The sequence below is a fragment of the Crocuta crocuta genome, unplaced genomic scaffold (genome assembly GCF_008692635.1).
Source record: "Crocuta crocuta isolate KB4526 unplaced genomic scaffold, BGI_CrCroc_1.0 scaffold170, whole genome shotgun sequence".
Lineage (NCBI taxonomy): Eukaryota > Metazoa > Chordata > Mammalia > Carnivora > Hyaenidae > Crocuta > Crocuta crocuta.
This window is the reverse complement of record NW_027527853.1, coordinates 4488087-4515885: the sequence shown is the minus strand read 5'-3', so window position 1 is coordinate 4515885 and position 27799 is coordinate 4488087. Positions and strand designations below refer to the sequence as shown.

The following is a 27799-nucleotide window of genomic DNA, read 5'->3' as shown; positions in this document are numbered from 1 at the left end:
ACAAAAACATGCCATAAAAGGAACATGAATAAGAAAACTGACAATGTTTTCTCCTTCCTCTCCCTTTTAAAAGAAAAGGCTGAGGGCACCTGGGTGGCTCAGTCAGTTAAGTGTCCAACTTCAGCTCAGGTCATGATCCCAAGACTCATGAGTTGGAGCCCCACATCGGGCTCTCTGCCTATCAGCAGAGCCAGCTTTGGATCCTCTGTTCACCCCCATCTCTGCCCCTCCCTTACTTGTTATCTCTCTTTCAAAACAAATAAACTTAAAAAAATAAATAAAAACAGGGGTGCCGGGGTGGCTCAGTCAGTTAAGCATCCAATGATCTCACAGCCTGTGAGTTCGAGCCCCGCATTGGGCTTGATGCTACAGCTCAGAGCCTGGAGGCTGCTTCCAATTCTATGTCTGCCCCTCCTCAGCTCATGCTCAGTCTCTCTCTCTCAAAAATAAACATTAAAAGTAAGAGAACAGGCACCCCTGTGTGAAACTTTTTAGAACAACAACAACAAAAAAACATTAAGTGATTTCCAAAAACAAATTAACAAAAACACGCTTACAAAATTACAGGCGACATGTTTTCTACTTGGAACAATTCAAGAAGGTGAAGTGAGACCAAATCCAGATCAACTGGCACTTTATATTTAAAAAAAAAAATTTTTTTTTATGTTTTATTTCTGATAGAGAGAGAGAGAGAGCATGAGTAGGGGAGAGTCAGAAAGGGAGACACAGAATCCAAAACAGGCTCCAGGCTTTGAGCTAGCTGTCAGGACAGAGCCCGACGCAGGGCTTGAACCCATGAACCATGAGATCATGACCTGAGCCGAAGTCAGACGCTTAACCAACTAAGCCACCCAGGCGCCCCTGGCACTTTATATTTTAAAATCTATTACTTTATAGAGCAGATTTCTCATAGCAAAGAGCACTCGACTGCAACATGTAGTCTGATAATAAGGCAGTGCTGACTATTACCTCCGGCTCAACTCTGGTTTGAGCGCTTCCGAGCCTTCAGAAGGTGCTCCAGCAATCAGGTGAGCTGCAAACCTCTGCACGACGGGATGGTAATGTCTCTGAAGGGCAAGAACGACCACAGTTTGCACAGGTCAGTACTTTATGAAACACTAGCTGCAGCAATGATTTTCCTTAATAAACACTTTTAAATCATATATGTAATTCACAATAAGCATATCCCGACAAATATTCTCTTTGCTCAGAGGATGACAACATAAATCTGTTTGATGACCAAGTTACCACTGACGTAGCTTAGTCTTGCTTTTACAGTAAAAAAAAAAAGAAAAAAAATCAAAAAGCAATTTCTCTTCTAGAGTGAAAAAAGTTAGTTTACAACAGGTTTCCTGAAACGTATTTGCTCCGAGCCTTCTCCTATGCATCCACACCATCAGATCACAACACAAACCGGGGTGAAACCGGGGTGATGTCAGTCTCCTCAGGTCAGACCCAATATCGATCTTCCGTTCTGAACAATTATGGGGAAAGACTGCAATAAATCTTTTAAACTGCATCCGCCGAAAATTGTCATTTTCTGCTTCCTTAGAAAATGTACCTCAACATTTTAAAGAATAGTAAGAGCAAAGTGAAATGTAGACTATTAAAACAGGAATTCTAGGGACATCTGGGTTACTCAGTCAGTTAAGTGGCCGTTTTCAGCTCAGGTCATGATCTCGCAGTTCGTGAGTTCAAGCCCCACATCAGGCTCTGTGTGGACAACTCAGAGCTTGGAGCCTGCTTCAGATTATGGTCTCCCTCTCTCTCTCTCTCTCTGCCCCTCCCCTGCATGCACGTTCTCTCTACCAAAAATAAATAAACATTAGAAAAAAATTAAAACAAACAAACTCTCACAGGAATTCTCTAAAAGGCCATGCCAGAACAAAATATACAAAGGACTGTGGCAATAGCAACCACTTGGGGAAACACTGAAAAATACTGCTAACACAAAAACAGGGCATTCTTACCCGCAGCGCATGCAATTCCCAAAGAGCAGTGTTCTGGGCATTACAGTACTCAGGTTCGTCCAGCTCAGGAAGGAAAACCCCACTTCCCTGAGATTCATTGTCAAGCAACAGATCTGTTTTTGGGAAAGTCTGCAGAAATGTCACATAAAAAGAATTAATTAAATTAGTACTAGTAAAGAATTTTATTGGGTTGTGTGCTTTTATCTCTACTTAAATTTATTTTGATTTCTTGCTTATAGAAGAGCTATGAGAACATGTACTTTATATTTGTACTGACACAAAAATGTGTCCAACAATTAAGTGTTAAAAAAAAATGCAGAATAATGTACACGATAAAAAAAAAACTGTGTTGTCTGTGTGCATGTGGTGTATGTGTTTATATACGAATAAAAGAGTCTGCTGGAAGGACCCAACGAAGGGTAAAAATAGGTTCCCTTCGGAGAGTGTCAGCAGGGGTGAGATGCTTTCCTTTTGTAATTTTATGTACTTCTTTTCTCACTGGATTTTGCCATTTTGCCATTATCACAGCAGTAACGTAAATGGGGAAAAGGATGCAAACAAGATAGCACTGTCTTGTCGCACCTACCAAAGCTTAGCTCTACTCGTTTGTATCTCTACTTACGTGCATTAATATTCTGTTAGTTGCTAAAATGCCAATGCTTGAATTTGGAAGAACATGAAGAGCGAGGGTACAAAGACGCTTGATGAAGGCAAGGGCTCTCTGCTGAGAAACCTGCTTTCTGCGCTTAGTTAGCATGACATCAAGGCACTGGAGTACAATCTCGACACCTTCGTTGGTAGCACCTACAACAGCAGATATACGCTTCAGGGCTGTTCTCGCTGCTTTTCCATTTCACAGCTTCACTGCACTCCAGAAAAACCCAAGATGAACGGTCATTCCCTGTCCCAAATCCTCTCCCTAACTAACGAAGTAGTGCCAGACTGCTCAGGAGATGCAGTGGTTATATCAAATCTCCAGTCAGTTCCAGAAGTTCTCTCTCTCCAACTTCTACATGAGGTTAAACACAGATGTGTGACACCAGAGGCCAGCATTTTATATGCCAATTTCAATTTCTCATTTTTCATGGACTCTAATATCAGTCACAAGATATTCTTAAAAGGTAAGTATTTATTAAAAACACAATATATAAAGACGCCTAGGTGGCTCAGTCGGTTTAACGTCTGGCTCTTGATTTGGGCTCAGGTCATGATCTCACGGTTCATGAGTTCAAGCCCCATGTCAGGCTCTGTGCTGATAGCATGGAGCCTGCTTGGGATTCTCTCTCCCTCTTTCTCTGCCCCACCTCTGTTCTCACTCTCTCTCTCAAAATAAATAAACTTAAAAAAGATTAAGAAAAAAAGACACAATATATAAATGTACATACCTGCATGTAACTTGAATAGTGTTTTATATAGATGTGTATAGAATTTCATTGGATCAATATTCAGAACATCACCTTTGAAATTACAACCAACAGCAATTAGGTATTTTACAGCCTCCAAAGGATTAATATTCAGAATGTCACCTTTGAATTACAACAAACAACAATTAGGTATATTACAGCCTCCCAAGGTAAAGAAAATATCTTACCTTGGCCAGAAAGAATATGAAAAGCAGTCTGGACACAGTGAAGACTTTCTTGATAGCTCAGATCCTTGGGAAAAAAGGGGGAAAAGAGATATTAAGAATAATAATTACCACTTATATCTTGAAAAGTAATTCATTAATAGAGTTACTTACACCAGACTCAATGAGAGTATGCAGTACTACTAATAAATCATCAAAAAACTCGACATTTATAAGGTGAGCAAACCTAGAATCAAACAGAGCTTAGTTAATAGGTAACCCAAAAACAGAAATAAAACAGTTAGAAATTAAACTTGACTTTAAAACCGTATTTTTAATATTCCTTATTTCAATGTTAGTCACAATGGAGATGGTGGGGATTATTGAAATTTTTCACTAACTCAAATTGGCCTTCTGACAACACCCAGCATAAAAGAGATGAAGCACTATACAAAATGATAATATTTCAGAAATACTTCTGTCCTACAAAACAAGTTAAGAACAAACAACTACCCAAGGAAACTACTCCATGCTGCTCTAACTCATAAAGGGGCCAGAGGAATCAGGTTCTAAGAAAATGGGGGGCAGGAAATGGGAAAGAAGAGTCTGTTATTTATAGGAATATGGATCCTATGAAAACTTTAAAATGAGAATATTGGGCCTAGTATCTAGTTCAGGCTCTGTCATTAATTACCTATACAATCCTAGGTAAGTCACTTATCAGTCCTGGGCCTCTATGTCTAGAAAAAAACAGAGATCACACTATACAATAACAGAGGGAGAATCATCTGAAATATTAAATGTGAGAGTGCTCTGTACACTATAAAATAGTAGGCGCTGAAGTACTTAAAAGTCAATATATCTCTTCAGTATTAGTGCAAGAACCTTTGACATTATATATATCTTAGAAGTGGTACATTCCCTATGTACTAGTACAATCTTTTGTGGAGGCAAATGGGCAATATTTATCAAAATTTACAATGAGCAGACCCTCTGACCTGGCAATATATGCACACAAGGGCATGAAGATATTTCCAGTGCAGCACAGGGGACTGGTCAAATAAAAGTATTATTGATCCATAAAATAAAGTGTTATAAATGTAAAAACAAAACAAAAAAATTGGATGTAATCATGCCAACATGGAAAGATACTCAGAGTAACCATTTTATCAAAAAAGAAAAGTTGCAAACATAATAAGATTCCATTTGTGTGACAAAAGATGGGCAGACTGACCTATGTATTTAAGTACATAATTATAATTTTTTACAAGTACAAACTTGTATTTTTTTTACATTTATTAATTTATTTTGAGAGAGAGAAAGCATGAGAGGGGCAGGGGCAGATAGAGGAGAGAGCAAGAATCCCAAGCAGGCTCCACACGACAGCTTGAGGCCTGATGCAGGGCTCAAACTCACAAACCAAGAGATCATGACCTGAGTCAAAGTTGGATGCACAACCGAATAAGCCACCCAGGTGACCCTGTATTTTAAATTTTATATTCTTCTGCATCATTTTAATTTTTTAAAACCTTTTTTAATGTTTATTTCTGAGGAGAGAGAAAGACACAAAATGCGAGCAGAGAAGGGACAGAGAGAGGGAGGCGCAGATTCTGAAGCAGGCTCCAGGCTCCGAGCTGTCAGTACAGACCCTGACATGGGGCTTGAACTCACGAACTACAAGATCATGACCTGAGCCAAAGTTGGATGCTTAACTGACTGAGCCACCCAGGCGCCCCTGCATCATTTGAATTTTTAAAATAAGTATGACTAAAAACTTTTTTTAAATAAAGCAACTGGTCATTGAAAAGCAAACAGTAGGCCCTCTCTTTGAATCCTTTAATAACAAGGCCCAATTTTATAATCCCACTGTCAAATAGTTCCAGTCATTAGAAAGTAATGTCTTATGGGGGTGCCTGGGTGGCTCAGTCAGTTAAGAATCCAACTTTGGCTTGGGTCATGATCTTGCAGTTCGTGGGCTCAAGACCCGTGTCAGACTCTATGCAGACAGCTCAGGACCTGGAGCCTGCTTCGGATTCTGTGTCTCCCTCTCTCTCGGCCCCTTCCCCACTAATACTCTGTCTGCCTCTTTCAAAAATAAATAAACTTTTAAAAAAAAGTTTTTTTTAAATAGGGGGACCTGGGTGGCTCTCAAGTCAGTTAAGCATCCGACTTTGGTTTGGGTCATGATCTCACTGTTCGTGGGGTCAAGCCCCATATCAGGCTCTATGCAGACAGCTCAGAATCTAGAGCCTGCTTCAGATTCTCTGTCTCTCTCTCTGCCTCTCCCCCATTCACACTCTGTGTGTGTGTCTCTCAAAAATAAATAAACATTTAAAAAATAAAGAAAGTAATGTCTTATACTAAACGGAACTTGCTTTTTCTCTATCTTCCAACCATCAGCCCTATTTCTGAAGCTGTGCTGTCCAACAATGACAGCCTAGCCACACACTGCTATTAGGCACTTAAAATGGGGCTAGTCGAAATTGAACAATGCTGTAAGTATAATATACATCAGTTTTTGAAGATTTTATGGAAAAAATACTAAGTAACTCCTTAATAATGCTGAATATATATCAAAATAATATTTTAGATAAATTGAGTTCAATAAAATATATCAAAATTAATTTCACAATTTTTTTTACTTTTTTAATGTGGCTAACTGAATACTTTAAATTATGTAGCTAGTTCACATTATATTTCTATTACACTGTTCTATAGGATACTACCTCAAATAACTAGAAATCCATCACAAAAACCATTATTCTAGCTCACATCCCCCAAAGGTTCACTGGAATATACCAAAAGCTCTCTTTTCTTATACAGGACTCGAGAAATGAGGTGCAGGCAGAGATATGACAGACTTAAAAGTTGCCTGCAAGGACCACTCAAAACTAACAGTGGATAACTCACCACAACACAAAAGGAACAAAGAACCGTGAGATGAACCTTTGGGAGCCCCAGAGCTTGGTAAGTAGAAAGAAGGAATTACCGAAGGAGATTTAAAAAATAAAAAGTTCGAGATGAGAAAACTAAAGAATGTTATGAACAATTTCAAGGAAAGGCTGGTGACAAAGAAGGAGAGAACTGAGAAGGTCACGGGGTCACCATGTTTAAGTTTCATGATTTTTTTGGTCTTTTTTATTTTAGAAGGAATCTAAAAGGCTTCAACCAACACAGCCCTTACTTGGCAAGACCTTCTAGAACTGTTGGCAGGAGAGGTGACCTCTGGGCCTTCTTCAATATTCTGAAGTAGGTTACAAACACAATATTCAAAGTCTCCGTGTGCTGGCAAAAGAAATAAAATGACTTTAGTATAACCTTGTATATTTTCCTGAGTTACCAGAAAGATGACTTTCAAAGCTCACCCTTTTTTATCCCTTCCCAACCCTCTCCAAAACCCAATCTTAGGACCTTCAAACAGAATGAAGGCATGCACCGTGGCATCTCCTAAGACCAGCACTGATCATGCCAGTTTCTTGCATATGGAAGCCTCATGAAATAAACCAAGATTATACAACTACAAATTGAAACAATAATCTCAAGTTAAAACCCTTCAACAAAACATTCTACAAGCATGAGAGAATGTGAAACTGCTTACCAGTTTAAGTTTTTTCTCAGTGCTCTCTGAAGCTTCTGCCTCTAGAAGTTCTCTCTCTAATTTCTCTTCTGCCTTCTTCCACTGGAAAGAAACAGGGAAAGAACAAGAGGATACAGTGCTGAGTGAAAAAGCTTCAGAGAGGCATAATATATAAATATTCTGAAACACATACCCTAGGCGGTCTATGAACACAGATATAAGCAAAAGTACACAGACCTGGAGAAGCAGTATACACAAACCAAACTCAGGACAGTGGCTGCCTCCTGAGGGAAAGGCAGAGGAACAAGACTGGGGAGAGGAACAGAAGGGATTCTAACTCTATCACTGATGGTTTCAAGAACAAAATTGAAATGTTGCACTATATGCTCACTAACTTGGATATAAATTTTTTAAAAATTTTTTAAAAAATTAAGAGATCAAAAAAAATCTCAAAATAAAACAAATTAAGTCTATATGTTTGCTCATTGTGAATGGCAGACACATGAGATATGCTATTCTCTGTAGTTTTTCCATAACTTAAATTTTTTCAAAAGAGGAAAAAAAGGGAAGAACACACTGAGCCCAGAAATAATTCTTATTGTTAAATCATCTATAACATGGAAATGAGTCATAGCAATACTTCCTAAACACACTTACATACAACGCATAAAGCCAGATACTTTATAGAAACTCAACAAAATATCAGTGTTTTCCACTTCCTTATGTTGTAAAAGCAGCAAACAATGGTTGCTAAGCTACATGAGATGCAGGGGACCACCTGACAAGAGTTTCCTTCCTGCACGCAAAGTTAAGGAGCTGCCATGTTCTTAGTGGGTCTTTTGTTTCCCCATCACAGCTACAAACATGCTATTCCTAAACGGATTCCAATTTATATTAGAATAGTATGGTATAAATAATTAAAATATTTACCTTCATTTGTTTACAATTATTATATATATTTTGGTACTTCTGTCCTATTTTCAAACTTTATTAGACATATTCAAAAATAGATACCCCTGAAAATGTTTTGTTTTGTTTTTATAGGCAATTTGATAACCTTAATAAGATGTTTAGAAATGTTCTGAGAAATAATGATAGTGATGGTGGTGGTGGTGGTGATTAAGGTTTATAAAGCATCCCCAGTGTCAAACACTTGCTAAGTGCTTTACATACATCATCTTATTAAAATGTACAGTGACCCACGAAGTAGGTGCCATTACTAGCTCCATTTGTCAAAAGAAAAAAAAAAAGTTACCAAGGTCTTGTACTAAATAAGCAAGGGGCTGGAATTTCAACTTAAGTTTTAAATATAAGCCAAAAAAGAAATGTGGTTCAATTAACAAAAATCCACTTTGCTGCCAACTGTATAAGAATGTCGCCTTTCTGTCAAGGAAGTGTTCTGTGTATCACAATGAATCTAAGGCCATCTAAAGAGCAAAAAAATAAAAGCCAACACATCAAGGACATTTTTTCAGCTACTGCTCTTTCTGCCAGTGAATTGTTAGTTTAATTAATTCAATAAGACATTTCTCTGCAAGAAGTAGAAAAAATAAAATTCTGTAAACATTAGGTTTTAACATATTTATATTTAACTATGATCTCTTCCTATGCCTACACTATTTTAATCTCAAATCAAACAAAAAAGGAAATCAACCAAACCTTTCTCTGCATTCTTGAAAGAGTTTTTCTCTTTTCCTTGAAAGTCATGAACTTTTTTGGTTTATTAATGTCCTCTGTATCTTTTTTCACTTCTACTTCCTTGATTCTTAAGCACAAGAATGTTTTTAACATCTAATATGAAGAAAACACAATATACAGCTTAATATTTATATTGCCCTCAAAACCTTTACAGAAAAGCATTTAACAATGTTAATCCCTTCCTCTGTAAAAAGAAAAAAAAAGAAAAAAACTGTGACACATCTCTTTTATCACATTTCATACAAAATACTATCATGCTATTGCTAAACATATTTGGCAATTTGTGTCTATAAAAGGACATAATTTTTGGCTAAATACACATAAAATTATGATGCACTGTAAGGAATATAAGGAAGAGAGAACACATTACCCCGGGATCAGTCAATAGCCCAAAAAAAAGGTATGGGCCAGTATGGAAGGAAAGGATATAAGTTACATTACTTCCAAACTAACTTTAATTTACCAAACCAGACTCCATTTTGTAGTTAACACTTCTAATCATCAGCTTCCTACCCCCCATTAAGAAAACAAACAAACAAACATGTAGACCAATGTTATTAATTTTAAGATGTTATTTTCCTTTAAGCCAATGGGCCCCCCACTACAGCAAACATGGGAATCATCTGGAGGACTTGTTAAAAAACAAACAGCTGGGCTCTATTCCGAGTTTCTGATTCACTAGGTCTGGAGTGAATTCTGGGCCCCATAATTTTTATTTCTAATTCCCAGCTGACGCTCATCTAGGGACCATAAACCACTGCCTTAGGCCATTCAAAAAATCCAAAATTTGGAAATTGGTGTTTTGTGTACTACAGCAACCATCCAAACACAAAGACAAAAGGGAAAATCCTAACTTCCTTTGGGAGAAAACACTCTCCTGACTTCCTGCAGTCATAGCAGCATTCCTGGAAAAAACACTTGAGAGCTACACATTTGTTTTATTCCGATGTTCCAATACATACATTTGGAAGAAAGCAAAGTATTTCAGTCTACAGAGTTTAAAGCACAGAATGGAAACAAGAAAGAAAAGCATAAACAGTGAACATGAAGTCATCCTAGATACCAGAAAGATCAACTGGAGTATTCTCTAGGGATTTTATGTGCTCATAAAGTATCACTCACAAATAAAAAATAATAATAACTCCAGATTAAAGATGGTCAACTTTAAAAAACAGGCACCAAGAATACACAATGAAGAAAGGATAGTCTCTTCAATAAACAGTGTTGAGAAAACTGGACATCCACATGCAGAAGAGTGAAACTGGGCCCCTATGTTACACCACTCACAAAAAATTAACTTGAAATGGATTAAAGACTTAAAAATAAGACCTGAAAGGGGCACCTGGGTGGCTCAGTCGGTTAAGCGTCCGACTTCAGCTCAGGTCATGATCTCATGGTTCGTGGGTTCGAGCCCCGCGTTAGGCTCTGTGCTGACTGCCAGCTCAGAGCCTGGAGCCTGTTTCAGATTCTGTGTCTTCCCCTCTCTCTGACCCTCCCCTGCTCACGCTGTCTCTCTCTCAGAAATAAATAAAACATTAAAAAAAATTAAAAAAAAAAAAATAAATAAGACCTGAAACCTAGAAGAAAACAGAAGGAAAAAGCTCCTTCGTGTTGGTCTTAGCAATGATTTTTTTGGATAGAACACCAAAAAGCACAGGCACAAAAGCAAAAATAAACAAGAGGGACTACATTAAATAGTTCCTGCAAGCAAAAGAAACCATCAACAAAATGAAAAGGCAACCTACCAAATGAGAGAAAATATCTGTAAGCCACATATCTAACAAGGAGTTAATATCTAAAATATACAAGAAATTCCTACAACTCAACAGCAAAAAGCAAATACCTGATTTAAAAAACGGGCAAAAGACCTGAATAGACATTTTTCCAAAGAAGACATACAACAAATGAAAAGGTGCTCAACAGTACTAATCATCAGGGAAATGCAAACCAAAATCACAATGAAATATCACCTCACACCAGTTAGAATGGCTATTATCAAAAAGCTAATATGGGCACCTGGCTGGCTCATTCAGAGGAGCATGCAACTCTCGATCTTGGGGTTGAGTTCGAGCCCCACGCTGGGTGTGGAGATTACATAAATAAATAAATAAACTTAAAAAAAAATAAGAGAAAACAAGTATTAGGACATGAAAAGGAAACCCTGGTATACTACTGATAGGAATGCAAATTGGTACAGCCATGGAAAACAGCATGAAATCTCCTAAAAAAATTAAAACAGAATTATCATATGATCCAGCAATCCTACTTCTGGGGATATATTCAAAGGAAATGAAATCAGTATCTCAAAGAGATATCTGCACCCCTATGTTCACTGCAGCATTATTCATAATATACATTGAAGATACAGAAACAGCCTATGTGTCCACCAACAGATCAATAAATATAGAAACTGTGCTATATACATGCAATGAAATATTATTCATCCACTAAAAAGAAGGATCCTGGCATTTGTCACCACAGGGATGAACCCAGAGGACATCATGCTAAGGGAAATAAGCCAGACATGGTAATATAAATACTGTATGCCCTCACTTAAACATGGAATCTAAAAAAGTCAAATGCATACTAAAAATAGCAGTGGCCAGGATATGGGGGAAACAAGGAAATGTCAAAGGATACACACTTTCAGTTATAAGATGAATAAGCTCTGAGGATCTAATTTGCAGCATAGTAATTATAGTTAATAATATTGTGTAACTTGAAATTTACTGAGAGTAAATCTTCAGTATTCTCATCACAAAAAAAGGAATAGACGACAGATGTGTTTATTAACTTGACCATGGTAATCATTTCACAACATATAGTATACTAAATCATCATGTTGTATACCTTAAAAAAAATGCATCGTACAACCTAAATATATACCAAAAAAAAAAACCCAAAAAACAAAAACCCAACAAATTAAAGAATGTGGTTTATATTACAGCATCACTAAAATGGAAGTGTTTCCCTATGGGCAAGTTTCATGTTCAAGCCTTAGTATCGTATCACTCTACAGTTCTGAGTAAAAACACTAAATATTTTCTCTTAAGCCCAATATTTATCATTTTAGCTGTTCAGCTGAAATTACCAGCTTTGAGAAATGAAAGGGATTAGGTAGCAAAGAAAGACCTGAAATAGGGAATAAAACACTTCTAGAAAACATCACCTTAACAATCAAAACTATAGGACTAAAAATGAAGTCAATAAAAATATCTAAGACCCAAATGAAGACAACTATAAAATTTCACTTAAGAACACAAAAAGGCTTCTTTAAGAAGCCCGTAAATAAATGGCATAGATACATATTCTTGAATAGAAAAAAATTAATTCTGTAACTATCTTAATTCTCCCAAACTAATCTATACTTTGACTCAATTCCAATCAGATTCTCTGTGTGGATTATATTGGGAAAAGGAAGCAAAAGAAGCTCACTCTAAATTCCATTTAAAATAACACATAAAAGTAATTTAAAATATTCTGGAGAATAAAAAAAAAAAAAAGAAGGTCCAGGGTTTTTTTCACTAATACCCATTTTGATCAGTACCATCCTACCAGAAATTAGGTGAACTACAGTTCATTACAGATGAACTATGTACTACATATAAAGCTCTGGTTACTAAAAACAGTACATTACATGTGGGGGATTTACTGAATCAACAGAACAGGAAGTTCAGAAATAAAATTTTGTGTAAAGATTTAATAAAAAATGAAGGCAGCATTTTAAATCAGTAGCAAAAGGGAAATGGTATTGGAATAACTGACCATCCGTTTCAAAAAAGTACATATACACATCAGATCTGCAATCATACCATTCACACATGCAGAAAGATGTCAAGTGGATTAAATACTTAAATATAAAAATTAACACTCTTCTGGAAGGAGAGAATCTATAATCTCGGGATCGAGGAGGTTCTTCCATGAATGACAAAAATACATGTAAACAAGTAGATATATTTATATAGAAAAACATCTAGAAGAATACACAATAAATTATTAGGAGTTATACCTGGGGAATTTTCTACTTTATACACTTCTACAAAGAATAAAATTCTTCATAACTGTTGTAATGTAAAAACAAAATGCAAAGAAAAGAATGGCTTACCTCTGGTCTAACTTCATAATTTCTGCCCTTCACAAAACCAGAAATCACTTTAATTACACCCAGGGAAGCTTGGCCTAATTTATCTTGTTTAAACAGTTTCTTTACTGCCTCACAACACATTTCAGATATCTGAAAAAGAAAATGTTACACTCAGCCAACGTTTCTCAACTTTCGCACCACTGACATGGTAGGCCGGACAGTTCTTCACTGGGGGAGGACGTCCTGTGCATTGTGGGATGTTTAGAAGTGCCCCAGTCCTGACCCGCTAGATGCCAGTAGTAGCCCTGGCAGGCAGTTGTGACCAAACTGCGAGCAGCCGGGCCTAATGATCCCCAGAGGGCAGAACCACCTCCTGCTTAGAACCACCACACTATGTTTCTGTTCAAAGAATTTTCTTAGAGACCGTGTTTAACAAAATGACCCTATTTCAGTAATAAATCATAGCTCCAGAAGAATTCTCAAAGAGAAAAAATAATTATAATCACAAAGCCGACAACAACATACACTTAATGCAACCCACCGACTTGGACACGTCATTCATGAGAGGAACGATCAGTACAATGATGTTGTTGTGAAAGTTGAAATGAGGCAGCACCACCAACAGCTCACACAGGCTCTTCACAGCCACTTCTGCCAGTCCTTTGTATGCCTTTAAGGAAACTACATTACTTTTCTTCAGTTTCCTTTGCTTCCAATCTAATCAAAAGATACATGTAGTTACTTCATTCGTTGATCTAAACTTCAACTAATTAGCATTTTTTCAATAATATGTAATAACATGACAACTCAATACACTGGACATATTCTTGAGTTGTGTCTGCACTGAGACACAAGTACAATGGTTACCATTAAAATTTATCTGCCATCATCCGTGGCCTCATTCTAACCGTGATGTTAAGAACCTTCTTGGCTTTTTATACATACTAAAAGATGTTATCATTAGGGGAAAAAGATCTCAGGGATAAAGGGGTTGGGGGAGACAGGGAACTGAATACCTTAAAGGAATCCCTGGGCTAGGCTCTAGCAGACTTTCCCCAAAACACTAGACTACAAGTCAATAAGCCTGGGTTCAAATCCCAATCATCTATTAACTGGATGGTGAATATGAGCAAATTCCAGATTCTGACCCCAATCACTTCCATGTTCCGAAAACTCTGAGAATCCAACACATCGTTTCTCCTGACTTCTTGCTGATGCTCACTATGGTATCTTTACCCAGGAGGGCCAGAAGAGATTTAAATTTTCCTTCAAAATAGCCAGTAAGTCACAATACCTCTTTTCTAGAAGTTTCTACACACATACTCTGCTATTGTAACATAGCATCTTAAATATAAAAATATGGTTTTTCTAGAGTAGGTTCAACACTTCCCTCTACATCATATACAACCAGAAATAAGACAGTATGAATGATAGTGCCTTTGTTTTAAACTTGCTTCTCACGTATGAGTTTTCCTTACACAGGCCATATTCATAAGAATCATATCTTCTATTTACTTAAAGCTGATGAGACTTCATAATGAATGGAGGATAAACAAAATATGATATAGATATATATATATACAATGGAGTATTATTCAGTCTTAAAAAGAGGAAATTTTGACACATGCTATAAAAATCTTGAAGACATTATGCTAAGTGAAATAAATAAGCCAGTCACGCAGGGACAAATACTACATAGTTTTATTTATGAGGTTCCGAGAGTAGTCCAATCCACATTAAATTCAAATTAGGAAGCAGAATGGTGGCTGCCAGGGTTGGAGGCAAGAGGAAATGGGTAGTTAATGTTTAATAGTTACAAAATTTCAGCTGGGGAAGATGGATAAGTTCTGGAGATGGATAGTGGTGATTCCTGCACAACACTGTGGATTTACTTAATGCCACCATACAATACACTTTAAAAATAGTTAAAATGATACATTTTATACCTATTTTACCTTTTTTTTTTAATTTAAAAAGATGACTTCATAGGGGCTCGTGGGTGGCTCAGTCAGTTGAGTGTCTGACTTCAGCTCAGTTCAGGATATCAGTTTGTGGGTTCAAGCCCCGCGTCTCTCTCTGTTCCTCCCCCGCTTGCGCACGCGCGCTCTCTCTCAAAAATAAATAATTTTTTTAAAAGAAAGATGACTTCATAATGGTTCAAGCTGGTTAGAACACGTCCATGGTGCAATACAGAGGCCACTAGCCACATGGGACAATTGAGTACCTGAAATGTGGCTAGTCCAAATTCAGATATACTGGGTGAGATATGCACCAGATTTTGAACTTAGTACAAAAAACAAGAATGTGGGATGCCTAGGTGGCTCAGTCGGTTAAGCGTCTGACTTTGGCTCAGGTAATGATTTCATGGTTCATGAGTTCAAGCCCATGTCAGGCTCTGTGCTGACAGCTTGGAGCCTGGAGCCTGCTTCAGATTCTGTGTCTCCCTCTCTCTGTTCCTCCCCTACTTGCACTCTATCTTCTCTCTCTCTCTCTCTCTCAAAAATAAAGATTAAAAAAATTTAAAAAAAATGTAAGATACCTTGCTAATTTTTAAAATTTATTACATGTTGGGACGCCTGAGTGGCTTAGTCGGTTAAGCATCTTGATCATGATCATTTCAGCTCATGATCTCACAGTTCATGAGTTCCAGCCCCTCTGTGCTGACAGTTCCTATAAGCACCTTGAGATTCTCTCTCTCACCTTCTCTCTGCCCCTCTCCAACTCATGCACACATGTGCTCTCTCTCAAAATAAATAATCTTCACAAAAAATTTTTTAATTGATTACGTGTTGAAATAATTTGAATATATACATAGTAATTCCATTGCTTATTACTTTTTTTAGTGTGGTTACATACTTTTATTTTTTAAATGATGTAGGGGTCTCATTTCCATTGGACAATGCTGGTCTACACAAAGTTCCTAGGCCTTACAATGTATGCTATTAAGTAGGCTCCAGCTGGGATGCCAGAGCATAGAAGCAACATCTATGGTACCCACCCCTACTTCCACTATACTCCCTCCTGCCCTTACTGGACCAACAGGATTCGGTAGTCCTGTTCCAGCTGAGACAGCATGGGGGTGACCTGTAGGTCCAGCACTGAGTAAAGGAGCCCAACTGAGTCAAGTGAAAGCACCTGACCTAGGCAACCGAATTCCTTCTCCATTCATGTTCCAATTTTTCCTATGCTCTTCCTTTTCTGAAGAGAAAGAGGTAAGGGTTTGAAGGACGAGTTTATCATCCAGTATGAATGACTTCTAAGTCCATCTTCAAGGCACTAATTTCATCTACTCAAGTCATCCTTCTCCCCTACCTACCCTCTCCAAATAATAACCAGCAGAATAAATTCCAACCATTCACAAATTCAAGAAACCTATTAACTACTTACTAGGGAAAGGACTGCAGCAACAATAACAGTAATAGCTGATCACATACAGTGATCACATACAGGTGATCACATACAGGCCAGGCACAGTTCGAAGTGCCTTTTATTTATAAATTAACTTCTCGCAACAAGCCTATGAAGTAAGTACTATTATTCCCATTTTATAAACAGAAAAATGGAAGCACAGAGAGATTAAATGATTTGTCCACCACTAGGTAGTTAAGTGGTGAGCCCAGATTTGAACCTAAGAAGTCAGACTCTAGACTCTGCTCTTGACAATACACTATACTGACTCTCACCACAGAGCAAAGAATATGGAACTCACTTTCCTGACCAAAGCTCAGTATGCTACATACTTTAAAAATGTTTAATATACCTTTAATCATTTGCTCCAGATCTTCCAAATAAAATTTGTATTGGCTAACCAGGCCTTCTTCAAATTCTCTTAACTTTTGGGTTTCTTTGCGAATCTGAAAAGACCAAAAAGACCAATCATTTTTTAAAATCAAGACATTAAAATCCTTAAATGAACACAAACTGTGAATGGCTAATATGTATCCAGTCCTATAAGATAAACAAAAAAAAACCACTATTATTTCTCCCATCTCCAGTTCTCCAAAATGTCCAGCCCATTTTGTGTAGTGACTGTATCCAGCATTACCTTTGTAGATTTTTCTGCCTCTGTGAGGGGCCGGATTTTATACGAAGGAGTAATATCTTTAAATAACTCCATCAGGGAAACGATCACCAATTTTCGAATAGTAACAGCCACATCAGGATCCTGCTCCATCAGCATGGAACGTAACTCTTTTAATTTTTTAATCTGTTAAAAAAATAACTTATAAGGCCAGAGAAACCATGACAAAACAATTACGAACAAAAGACAACAGCCTCACATCTGGCACAAGTGGAATCCATACAATGACTCATGCGGTCTAGTCAAGCCATACCCAACTGCAGATACTGCTAATGCCACCAAAAGATAAATCACTAAAGCTAAACCATACTTTTGTTAAGTAGTTAGAAGAGATACACACTTTAAAAAATAGTTTATATTTATTAATTTCTCTATTCTTTGAAATTCTTTCATTGGGTTTTCTTAAAGCATGTAATCCTATTTCCTTAGAAACACTTTTTGAAATAAATTAAAATGTTACATACACCACTCAAATATATTAATCACATATATACAAACGAATCAGGAATTAAAGATAACATGTCCTCAGGAACTTTAGCTTCAACAAGACTCATTCAAAAATCATTTGTATGAAGTAATGCAGAAGTAAAAACTTGGTTTCAATGAATGCGCTTGCTTTGCTAAACTCCTACTGCCTGCTGGACACCTCGACAAGCAACACTGCTTGGTAAGCAACATCTGCCACGGCAGAGAGGAGGGTACATAGTACCACCTATCTGCTGTCCCTGTGTGAGCGTGAGGCTCCAGACCTGCAAGAACCAGGCTCCAACTCAGCACCTCTTAAAATTGTAACAAATCACTTTAATTTTTTAAGGCACAGCTTTTCAGCTGTAAAATAAGATCATCAGTCTTGTCTTTATGGTTTTATAATCATGAAATGAAAGAATGCAAGTGAGAAATATGCCAAATTTCCCCTCCCCATTTCTGCTCCAGGTCTTCCCCTCACTTTGTTAAAGAGCAAGTACTACTCCAGAATGTAACCAGATGAAGTTTTTTTGCTACAAATGTAAATAATCTACTTTATTGTTCAATAAACAAATATATGCACAGTAGGATGCTGGAGACTCCAATACAACAGGAATAACAGTATCACTTTACATGACTTCATGTATGTTTGATTATTTAATCCTCACAACAAAGTTTTAAAATAGGTACCATCTTCTTTTTAGAGATGAAGAAAATGAGTCTTGGGTAAAAAGATTTACCCAGAGTCTAACAGACAGGACTCAAGGTTTCTTGAGTCCGTGTGTTATAACTATGACCATCATCACCACTGTTCGCATGGCCCACTGATAACTCATTTTAACTCTCTGGTCTATTCTACTTATCATATTTTCCACTTGCAAGTACTCTTGAACTAATCTCACTGACTTTTATGCAGCATATTCCTTATCTACCAATCAGTCAAGCAAATGTCCAGGTAGGTTCGTTCTCACTTATCCAATTAATTTTTACACTTATCACCTTCAGTGTTACAATATTAAGTTCAATATCTTCATTTAGAGGTGAGAAAATATAAGATTCAGAGTTTGTGACTTTTCTAAGATTACAGAAAAAAATGAAGTTCAGATGAGATTGGTCTAAAGTTCTGCCTACTCTTATTCTATCTCAGTCACTGTTTTTTGGTTTTTTTTTTTTAATGTTTATTTTTGAGAGAAAGAAAGGAGACAGAGCATGAGGGAGGGAGGAGCAGAAAGAGGGAAACACAGAATCTGAAGCAGGTTCCAGGCTCTGAGCTGTCAGCACAGAGCCCAACACAGGGCTTGAACTCACAGACCGTGATATCATGACCTGAGCCAAAGTCATATGCTTAACCAACTAAGCCAAGCAGATGTCCCATCAGTCACTGTGTTTTAACATTTTCCCTTTTTGTGTGTGCTTACAGATAATAAAGGAAGCTTAAAATATTAGATATTTACACCATATCAAATATGAAAAGCCCAAAGAAATGAGCAGTACTTACATTACTTTCTGGGTCTGATAATATGGCAGACGCCAAGGCTGCAATATGCATTTTCTTCTCCTGTAGTTTCTTCCTTCTCTCAATTAAATGTTCTTCTAATGTCAGTTCTCGAATGGGATCTTCGATGATCTCTGAAACAAATTGGGTTTCCCTCTTAAACATTTCTTAATTTTCAAGTATCCAAAAAGTTAATCAACAGAATAATTTTCTTATAGTAATACATAATAATAACTTTGATTGGACACTTGCCATGGGCCAAGATTACTACATATCCTCTCAAAAACGCTACGAGGTGGGGCACCTGGGTGGCTCAGTCGGTTAAGCATCCAAACTCTTGGTTTCAGCTCAGGTCATGATCTCAGGGTTCAGGAGTTTGAGCTTCGTGTCTGGCTCAGCACTGCAGAGCCTGCTTGGAACTCTTTCTCTCCCTCTCTTTCTGCCCCTTCCCCACACACGCTTTCTCTCTCTCTCTCTCTCAAAATAAATAAATAAACTTTAAAAAAAGTTTATGAGGCAGGTACAATCATCATACCCATTTTGCACATAGAAAATGAGGCAAAGGGACAGTGACTTACTTATACTCATAAACCTGGCAGAAATGAAATTCAAATCCAGTGGCCTGGCTCAAAAGCCCATATTCTGTTTTATTATTTATTTATTTATTTTTTTGAAGGAGAGAGAGAGCATGAGTGGGGGGGGAAGAGGGAGAGGGAGAAAGAGACAGAGACAGAGAGAGACAGAGACACAGAATCTGAAGCAGGCTTGAAGCTCCAAGCTGTCAGCACAGAGCCGTGAGATCATGACCTGAGCTGAAGTCAGATACTTAACCAACTGAGCCACCCAGGCACCCCACGAGAGCCTATATTCTTAACTATTGTGCATAATTCCTATTAATTAAAGGAAAAAGAAACCTGATTTAGTTTTTTTTAAAAGTACAGAAGAGCGCCTGGGAACTCAGTCAGTTGAGACTCCAACTCTTGATTTCAGCTCAGGTCATGATCCCAGGGTCATGGGTTCTAGCCCCGTGTTGTACTCTGCACTGAGCATGGAGCCTGCTTAAGACTCTTTCTCCCTCTGCTCCTCTCCCCTGTTTATACTCTCTCTCTAAATTTTATTTTAATTACTATTTTTTTAAAGTATAGCCTTGTTATCAATTCTATACAGTCCTCTGCACTACAGAAAATATGTCCACCTTAAGAAAATAAATTCCTAGGAAACTAGTTTGAACACAAAAGCATAATCTGTAACCCTATGAGGGGTGACTGAAAACAGTTAAACAGCTGACCTGTAATCTCCTTTACACCATTAATGAGGTTTGCTAAGCAAAGGTAAAATTTAACCAGCTTGTTCTATCACAAATTCCAAACAAAGAGAATTTCAAACAAAAAAATATGTTCTCTCAGTTTAGTTTTGATTGCAATGATCTTAGCTATTAGAAACCCACACTTAAAGACCTAAAGCAGACATATATGAGGATAATTGCTCTAAGAAATAAGTGAAATGATTTCATACCACAGAATCATTTTTAATTCAAAGCTAAAAGTTCATAATTATTTACAGGCAGGTATTACACTTTAAATTATAAAAAAAAATCAAATAATAATTTACGAGACTCTTCATGCATGCCTAGACATTACAAACTTAACTGCACAAAATTTTCCATAATAAAGAGAAACAAAATTAAATTCCACAAGGTGAAACTTCTAACATGTGGGAAAAAGTTCAAAATAACTTTGAAATGACCAGTACTCTAAAATGCAGTCTCAGACTTTATCTAAAATTGAGTCATATTTACTATTAAGCAAAAAACTATAATTCTCAATTAACAATTTAGTAATTATAAAGATACATCATTACCTTCCTCAAGTTCCATCTCTTCTTCATCCTCTTCATCTTGGTTACTGTCAGTAACTATATGGAAAATATGTGTATTAAAAACATAACAATATACTTAAGTAATAAAACTACAAAGGAAAGAGATTATCATAAAACTCCAGAAAATAGTTACTTTATAGTGAGGAGGGAACAACTAGTGATTTAGGGGAGCACAAAGGAAGTTTCTGGGTGCTGGCAGTATTTATTTCTTGCCTGGATGGTAGTTTTATGGGTAATAAACCATATAACTTTGCAACTTTTCATTTCTGGACTTTCCTATGTTTTATTTCATAAGAAAAAAGATACACGTTTTAAAAAGGCTAAAAAAGAATTAGAAACAATCGTAGTTGGTAAAAAAAAACCACAAAAACCAAAAACAACTCTGAAAAGAAAAACCACCTCAACATTAGCAGCTTCAGCTATACCCATGGTACAACAGACATCTGAGATAACCATCTGTATTTCTGGCCAAAATCATCAAGTTTGCTATATGACTAATTGCAGCCATCCCTATTTTGTAGGTATGGGTGAAAGTAAAAATAAAATTAAATCTTGGTAATATTAGTAAGCAGCTAAAATTTTTACTAATCCACTGGCTAATCAGATTCACCTGGCTTCTCTCTGGTCTGTGGGATTATACCACTTTTATCCTTGATAGGAAGCAAATGAATCAGTTCCTTCTCTGGTGCAGTTTGCAGAGTTCTTGGTATTTTTTCATATTTTTCTATAACACGCTCATGCTTTCGTTTCTTGGCATGAACAGGTTCACTGCAGGAAAAAAAAAATCCAGCTTTAATGTAAAAATGGAATCTAGAAACATAGCAGCTGAAATATAAAGAAAAATAAACTACTAGCCAAACCTCTAATAGGTATATAGATATTAGCACCTAGACCAGGCACATAGCAGGCACTCAAATAGTAAATGAGTGAATGAATTGTATAGTCTATCACAGAGGCTCAAACTATGACTGCATCTAGTTTCCCCTTCAGATGCAAAACAGGTGAAAGTTACAGCAGATCCTTTTTGAAGACTATTCCACAGAGCCAAGGGTGATAAGGTGCTATTTTTTTTACTTTCCCAAAAACCATGTTACAGACTTAGAAGAGTTAAAAAGATCTAAGTTTAAATTTCAGATCCACTGCTTGTGAATGCAGGAAGCATCAGTTTCCTCTGTAAATGGGAAGAATACCTACCTAACAGGGTAACAAGGATTGAGATCACAGCCATTAAGAACTCAGGACTGTTCTGCCAATTCCCCAAACAGAGCTGCATTCTTCCCCAGGGCACTCTACTTCACTATTCAGACTCAAAAGAAATAAAGATGTACACTAAATAAAACCAGTTTGTTTTATTCATGAACTTCCTTTGCTTAGGAAATAAACCCGAGTCACAAGGTTTACTCTTTGCAAACATGGTGTTCTGAGCTGAACATCTTGCACTAACCACCTACGTAAAATCCAGAACCAAGTTTTTAACACTAAAAGGACATAAATGATTACAATCTAAATGAAGTATTACCTAGAAGAAAGATCTCTTGTTAGAAAAGATGCTCTTTGCCCTAAGTCTCTCATTAACTGTAAGTCATCTTCATCCATCATATCTAAAGGAAGGGCTTCCTCTTCTTCCTCCTCTTCCCTCTCAATCCTTTTACCTGTTCCAATACAACAACATCAGAAACAAGTATTAGAAGTATAGAACTCTGCGTTTTTGTGTCGACAAGAGGAAAAGTTATGCTTTTCTAGTACCTTAGCCCAGGGTTTCTAAATGGAAGCACTAATGACACAGTGGGAGGATGGTTCTTTGGTTTTTGGTTTTTGTTGGTTTTTTTTTGTTTTTTTAATTTTTTAAATTTATTTCTGAGAAAGACAGCATGGGCAGGGGAGGGTCAGAGAGAGAGGGAGATACAGAATCTGAAACAGTCTCCAGGCTCTGAGCTAACCGTCAGCACAGAGCCTGATGAGGGGCTCGAACCCACGAACTGTGAGATCATGACCTGAGCCGAAGTTGGAGGCTTAACCAACTGAGCCACCCAGGCACCCCAGGATGGTTCTTTGTTTTACAGGGGTATCCCAAGCTAGGCAAAATGCTAGCATCTCCAACCCCTGAAATCTAAATGCCAGGAGCCTTCCTAGTTCACTGTAACAACCAAAAATTAAAATGGCTCCATACATTCTGCAATGTCTTTTAGACCATGTGAGAACCAGTGATTTAGCCGTTCCCTCCTTCTGATTCCCAATGACTTTCACTTCCATTCGACTTCAGCCACCCCCTCCACAGGCCACATTCCACACCTTCTTGCTTTCTCCTGACTTATTCTATCATTGAAGCCCTCCCTCCCTTAGCCCTTCAAATTCTCTAATCTGTTAACTTTTTTTTTAATTTTTTAATGTTTTAATTTATTTCTGAGAGAAAGAAAGAGACAGCACAAGCAGGGGAGGGTCAGAGAGAGAGGGAGACACAGAATCCGAAACAGGCTCCAGGCTCCCAGCCAGCCATCAGCACAGAACCCGATGCGGGGCTTGAACCCACAAACCGGGAGATCATGCCCTGAGCCAAAGTTGGACGCTTAACCGACTGAGCCACCCAGACATCCCTGTTAACTTCTTTCTATCAGCATTTTTAGTTGATGAAGTCATGTTCCAGTGGGCAATTTGTCAATCTTACTTCACTGCATAGATTATGTAGATCATATATATAGAATAAAACTGTCAGTCTTAACAGCTGTATAGTATTTCATCATAGGTAAACAACATCTACATCATTTAACAATTCCTTGTCAAAGAACAGTTTCAAGTTTTGATCATGGTGGCATTTTTATTTCTTTGTTTGCTATTACTAATAATGTTGCAATGAGCATGCTTGGAAATATATTCTTGGCAAATTTTTTCAACTATAATCATAGGCTGAATTCCTAACAGTAAGACTGTTGGTCAAAGGAAACTCCACTTATTTTCTAAAAATCTTATTCTGTGATAGTGAATATGAGTTTATAAATATGTATTTTCTTTTTTATTCAAATGCTGTAAGCATCTCATACATGTGGTGACATCCTCTAATTAAAATTAAGCGAAAACATCAATACACACTACTTTTCATCTTGTTTTTAAAAATTAACTATTTTGTAGACTACATTGGAACATAAAGACTTTCCTTCTTTCCTGAAACACTCCTGATTTCTAAGACACGGTACAGTTCTGGTTTTCTTCCTAATTCTCTGGTTCCTCCCCAAATCCCAATATAGGTTTTATTCCTCCATCCATTTATATACATATTTTTTTTAACCTTTTTTAGTGTTTATTTTTGAGACAGAGAGAGAGAGAGACAGTGACAGAGACAGAGTGTGAGCAGGGAAGGAGCAGAGAGAGAGGGAGACACAGAATCTGAAGCAGCCTCTAGGCTCTGAGTTGTCAGCACAGAGCCCGACAGGGCCCTCAAACTCATGAACCACAACATCATGACCTAGGTGGACACGTAACCAACTGAGCCACCCAGGCATCTCTCCTCCATCTATTTCTTAAATGCTGGGGTTCCTTAAAATTCTCTCTTGGTTCTCTTGTTCTCATGTTATACAGTCTTCACAGTAATTTTACCCAAGTCTAAGTCTTTAATTACCATCTATATGCAGAAAATTCCCAAAGCTATTCTCTCCAGCCCACGTACTTCATGTGAACCTTATACTCTGAAACCCAACTGTCTGACAGACTTCATTTAGATGCTCAACATGTAAAAATGAATATTTTGCTTTTTATACGTAATTATCAACTTAACACTTTCAAAATTCTACTGAAATTTAGATAGAAGAGATCCTAAAAAGCAAACTCAACCACTGCCTTTAAAAACAAAACAAAACAAAACAAAACAGATAAAGCACCTGGAGATTTAAGTGACTAACTTAAGCCACTTTTCCTAGTAACAAAATTAAGAAAAACCCAAGGGGCACCTGGCTGGCTCAGTCAGGGTAGCATATGACTCTTAATCTTGGGGTTTTGAGTTCAAGCCCTACATTGGGTGTAGAGATTACTTAAAAATAAAATCTTAAACAGAGAGAGAAAAACCCAAGTTTCCTAACTTCCAGCCCAATAACCTTTTATACATCACAATAATATGTAGCAAGGGATCAAACTAAACAGGTCAGGATTAAGAGAATGAGATGTAGATGTACATGGGAAGACTGACTAGCCAGGTACACTCAAATATGATTACCCTGAAAGTACCAGTAACATTGTAGAACAACTGGTCTGCCTCAAAATGGCCGTGTTCCTTACTTGTTTTGAGTACTTGGGAGTTCTTGGATAGTTTTACAAAAGAATAACCCTGACAGTTACGGTTCAATTTCACTCCAAGTTTTCAAATGAAAAGAAAGCCACAGGGTTAGAAAACTAAGTGAATTTTAGCAACACTGTGAAGAATGCCCCAGAGAAAAGCTATGTTCTTACCTTAGCTAACTACTAATGGAATGAGAAAGTGGCAGCACTGGCATGCTCCCCAACATTTATTTACACAGCTAATCTCCATTTGTTTTCCCAAATATTCTATCTTCAGATCTCCTTTCTAGACAAACTAAAAGTAAAGACTAGCTCCTTCTCACAACGAATACGATATTGAAATGTTTTCTGAAACAGACTGTGATAAAGCATACAGGACCATTATCCTTACCTGCTCTGAGGAAGATCTGAAAACAATAGCAATTACTAGAAAGCAATGTTATTTTATGAAGAACATTTAAGAAAAAAAATCAATGGTGGGCGACTGGGTGGTTCAGTCAGTTGAGCGTCTAACTTTGGCTCAGGTCATGATCTCATGGCTTGTGGATTCAGGCCCCCAACCAGCTCTGTGCTGACAGATTAGAGCATGGAGCCTGCTTCAGATTCTGTCTCCATCTCTCTGGCCCTCCCTTGCTTGAGTTCTGTCTCTTTCTCTCCCAAAATATATAAATCAACATTAAAAAATTTTTAATTAAAAAAATCAATAGAAATTACAGTACACGAATGCTTTCACAATTACCTGGTCGTTTTTCCCTTGGGTCTTCCAGTGGAATTGGTTTCTTAGACACAGCATCTTTTACAGCTTGCCTTAGTTTCCTCTGTTCCTTTCGGTACTTCTTGAGAGTGCTTTGTTGTTTAAATTGCTTATTTTTTAGCTTGTTTTCAAGTTTCACTTTACTAGTTTTTAACAACTTCCGAAAGCTTGGGATCTGTTTTTTATTTCTTCTCTGGAAAACAAGAACAGGAACAGGAGTACTGCACAGCCACAAATTTAAATCGCATACTCACAGCAAAATGCGGTCTTTAAAATAAACGTGACATTCACAGATCGGTTTACCCTTTGCAAAGTTCTCCAACATATGTATTCCCTTCAAAAGCCTAGTTAAGGAGTGATTGCTGTTACCTTCAAATTATTGACGAAGAAGCTAAGGCTGAGATTATATGACCTGTCAAAGACCCCTAAACTAAAATGGGAAAAACAGAATTTGGGTCTTTGGATTCCAACATTTGCTGGTAACCCCTTATTCAGAAATCCAAATCGACTGAACCCTCATTCTGTGAGAACCGGGGCAAATCACACTTTCCTAACTCCTTACCCTTTAGGGGGAAAAAAATGGACTCGTGTCGAGTCCCATGACACACATCATAAACTCACTGAGGGCAGGACCCTGTTGCTCATCTGTGAAACAAGGGGTTCGAAAGATAGTCTCGAAGAACCTTTTAATATCCGACACCCTACGGAAACAAGACTCCGTGTTTGTCACATCGCGGCCCCCTGAAGCCAACCACGCGCACAGTAGACACGAAGGAAGCGCCAGATCTAAGGGCCAGGAAGCTGACAGCAAACAGAACCAGAAGGGAGCCCCGAATCTACGCTACCGCCCCCAATACAAGAGCAAAAACACACGCCCAAACTACATCAGCAGCGACTGTCAGCCAAAAGAGTTCTAAGCCGCGGAGACCGGGATTCTCAGGACACTTACCGCCTTCATCCTTAAATATTAAGGGAGTCCGGGCTCTACAGTTTCACTAGGAATAAAGGTAATCCAAAAATCCCAAAGTGATAACACGTGTGCCCAAGGCAGGACTGGGGGCAAGGCGGAAGCTACCGCGGGCTCCTCCCCATCCTCCGCCTCCGGAAATCGGGGCGGGACTTCCGCACCCAGGCTCGGCCGCGCGCCCTCTCGCGGCCCCGCGCAGGTGGCGCGCCGGCGAGCGCGCACGGGAACGGATAGTGTTCCTGAGACGCGCTGGCAGAAGGCGGGTGGCCCCGGGGGAACTTCGCAAGGTCTGTGATTCTTGTCCTCTCGCCAGATTTCCCTTCCACTCTTGGAGTAGTCGAGCTCCACCCTTCAGAACGAAAGGGCTTGATTTTTATTAGTCACCTTACTGTATGTTGTGCCAACCTCGCGTAGCTTACCTCATCTTTCTGTCATAGATACTAACTTGTGCAGTTAGTTTTCCTCCGTCAGGGCTTGAGCGCCGAAAAAGCCTTATTCCTTTTGGGTAATGCCTGCCCCTCGACGGGCTTTTTGGGCGTGCTTGTGGAATGGCGAATGACTTCTCATGACCTTCCAGAACTCAAAAGTCGCGAATTCTTGATGTTTTATGTTCAAACATTTCTTGCTTTCATTTCAACCACTGTCTGATAAAGAGGTATATCGGTGAGACCCTGCATTTCCATATTTTACAACTCTCTGCGTGAATTTTACTGTCTGCTTATTAATTCCAAGTCATTACTTCTAACAGGAAGATTTATGTATTGCAAGGATCTGTTTTCCAGAATGTTTGTCTCTCAAAGACTTTTTTTTTCCTGGATAAGTTAAAGAATTCCACTTCAGCTTATTTTTTAAAGGAATAAAGTCTGAGCAACATCTCAACAAAGTCCAGGCACCGCAGCCCTAAGCCAGGTGGGAGAAGCAAGGAGAGGCTCATAAGTCCCAGCTCCCTGGTGGATGGTGGTGCTAAAGAGACAGAAGAAACCTGCCAATTTCTGGA

The 27799-nt window shown here is 38.0% G+C and overlaps 1 protein-coding gene across 2 annotated transcripts in view; it reads right to left on the bottom strand.

Annotated features, from left to right (window-relative positions):
• NOC3L (NOC3 like DNA replication regulator) overlaps positions 1-26888 on the bottom strand; it is a 29634-nt gene extending 2746 nt beyond the window's left edge. Inside the window, exons 1-19 of one of the 2 annotated variants that reach the window (XM_077779641.1) lie at positions 26785-26888; positions 25821-26028; positions 22335-22467; positions 21426-21583; positions 20798-20851; positions 18941-19071; positions 16942-17103; positions 16657-16750; positions 13438-13613; positions 12918-13046; positions 8774-8905; positions 7136-7216; positions 6722-6822; positions 3712-3784; positions 3562-3625; positions 3356-3427; positions 2593-2774; positions 1971-2099; positions 970-1067 (exon numbers count right to left, since the gene is read on the bottom strand). In XM_077779641.1, coding sequence (XP_077635767.1) covers positions 970-1067; positions 1971-2099; positions 2593-2774; positions 3356-3427; positions 3562-3625; positions 3712-3784; positions 6722-6822; positions 7136-7216; positions 8774-8905; positions 12918-13046; positions 13438-13613; positions 16657-16750; positions 16942-17103; positions 18941-19071; positions 20798-20851; positions 21426-21583; positions 22335-22467; positions 25821-26028; positions 26785-26793 — 2186 coding nt within the window. In that variant the 5' untranslated portion in view covers positions 26794-26888. The remainder of the gene's footprint in view (positions 1-969; positions 1068-1970; positions 2100-2592; positions 2775-3355; positions 3428-3561; positions 3626-3711; positions 3785-6721; positions 6823-7135; positions 7217-8773; positions 8906-12917; positions 13047-13437; positions 13614-16656; positions 16751-16941; positions 17104-18940; positions 19072-20797; positions 20852-21425; positions 21584-22334; positions 22468-25820; positions 26029-26784) is intronic. The other variant, XM_077779647.1, reaches the window with a different exon arrangement.
• Positions 26889-27799: the final 911 nt, after the last annotated feature.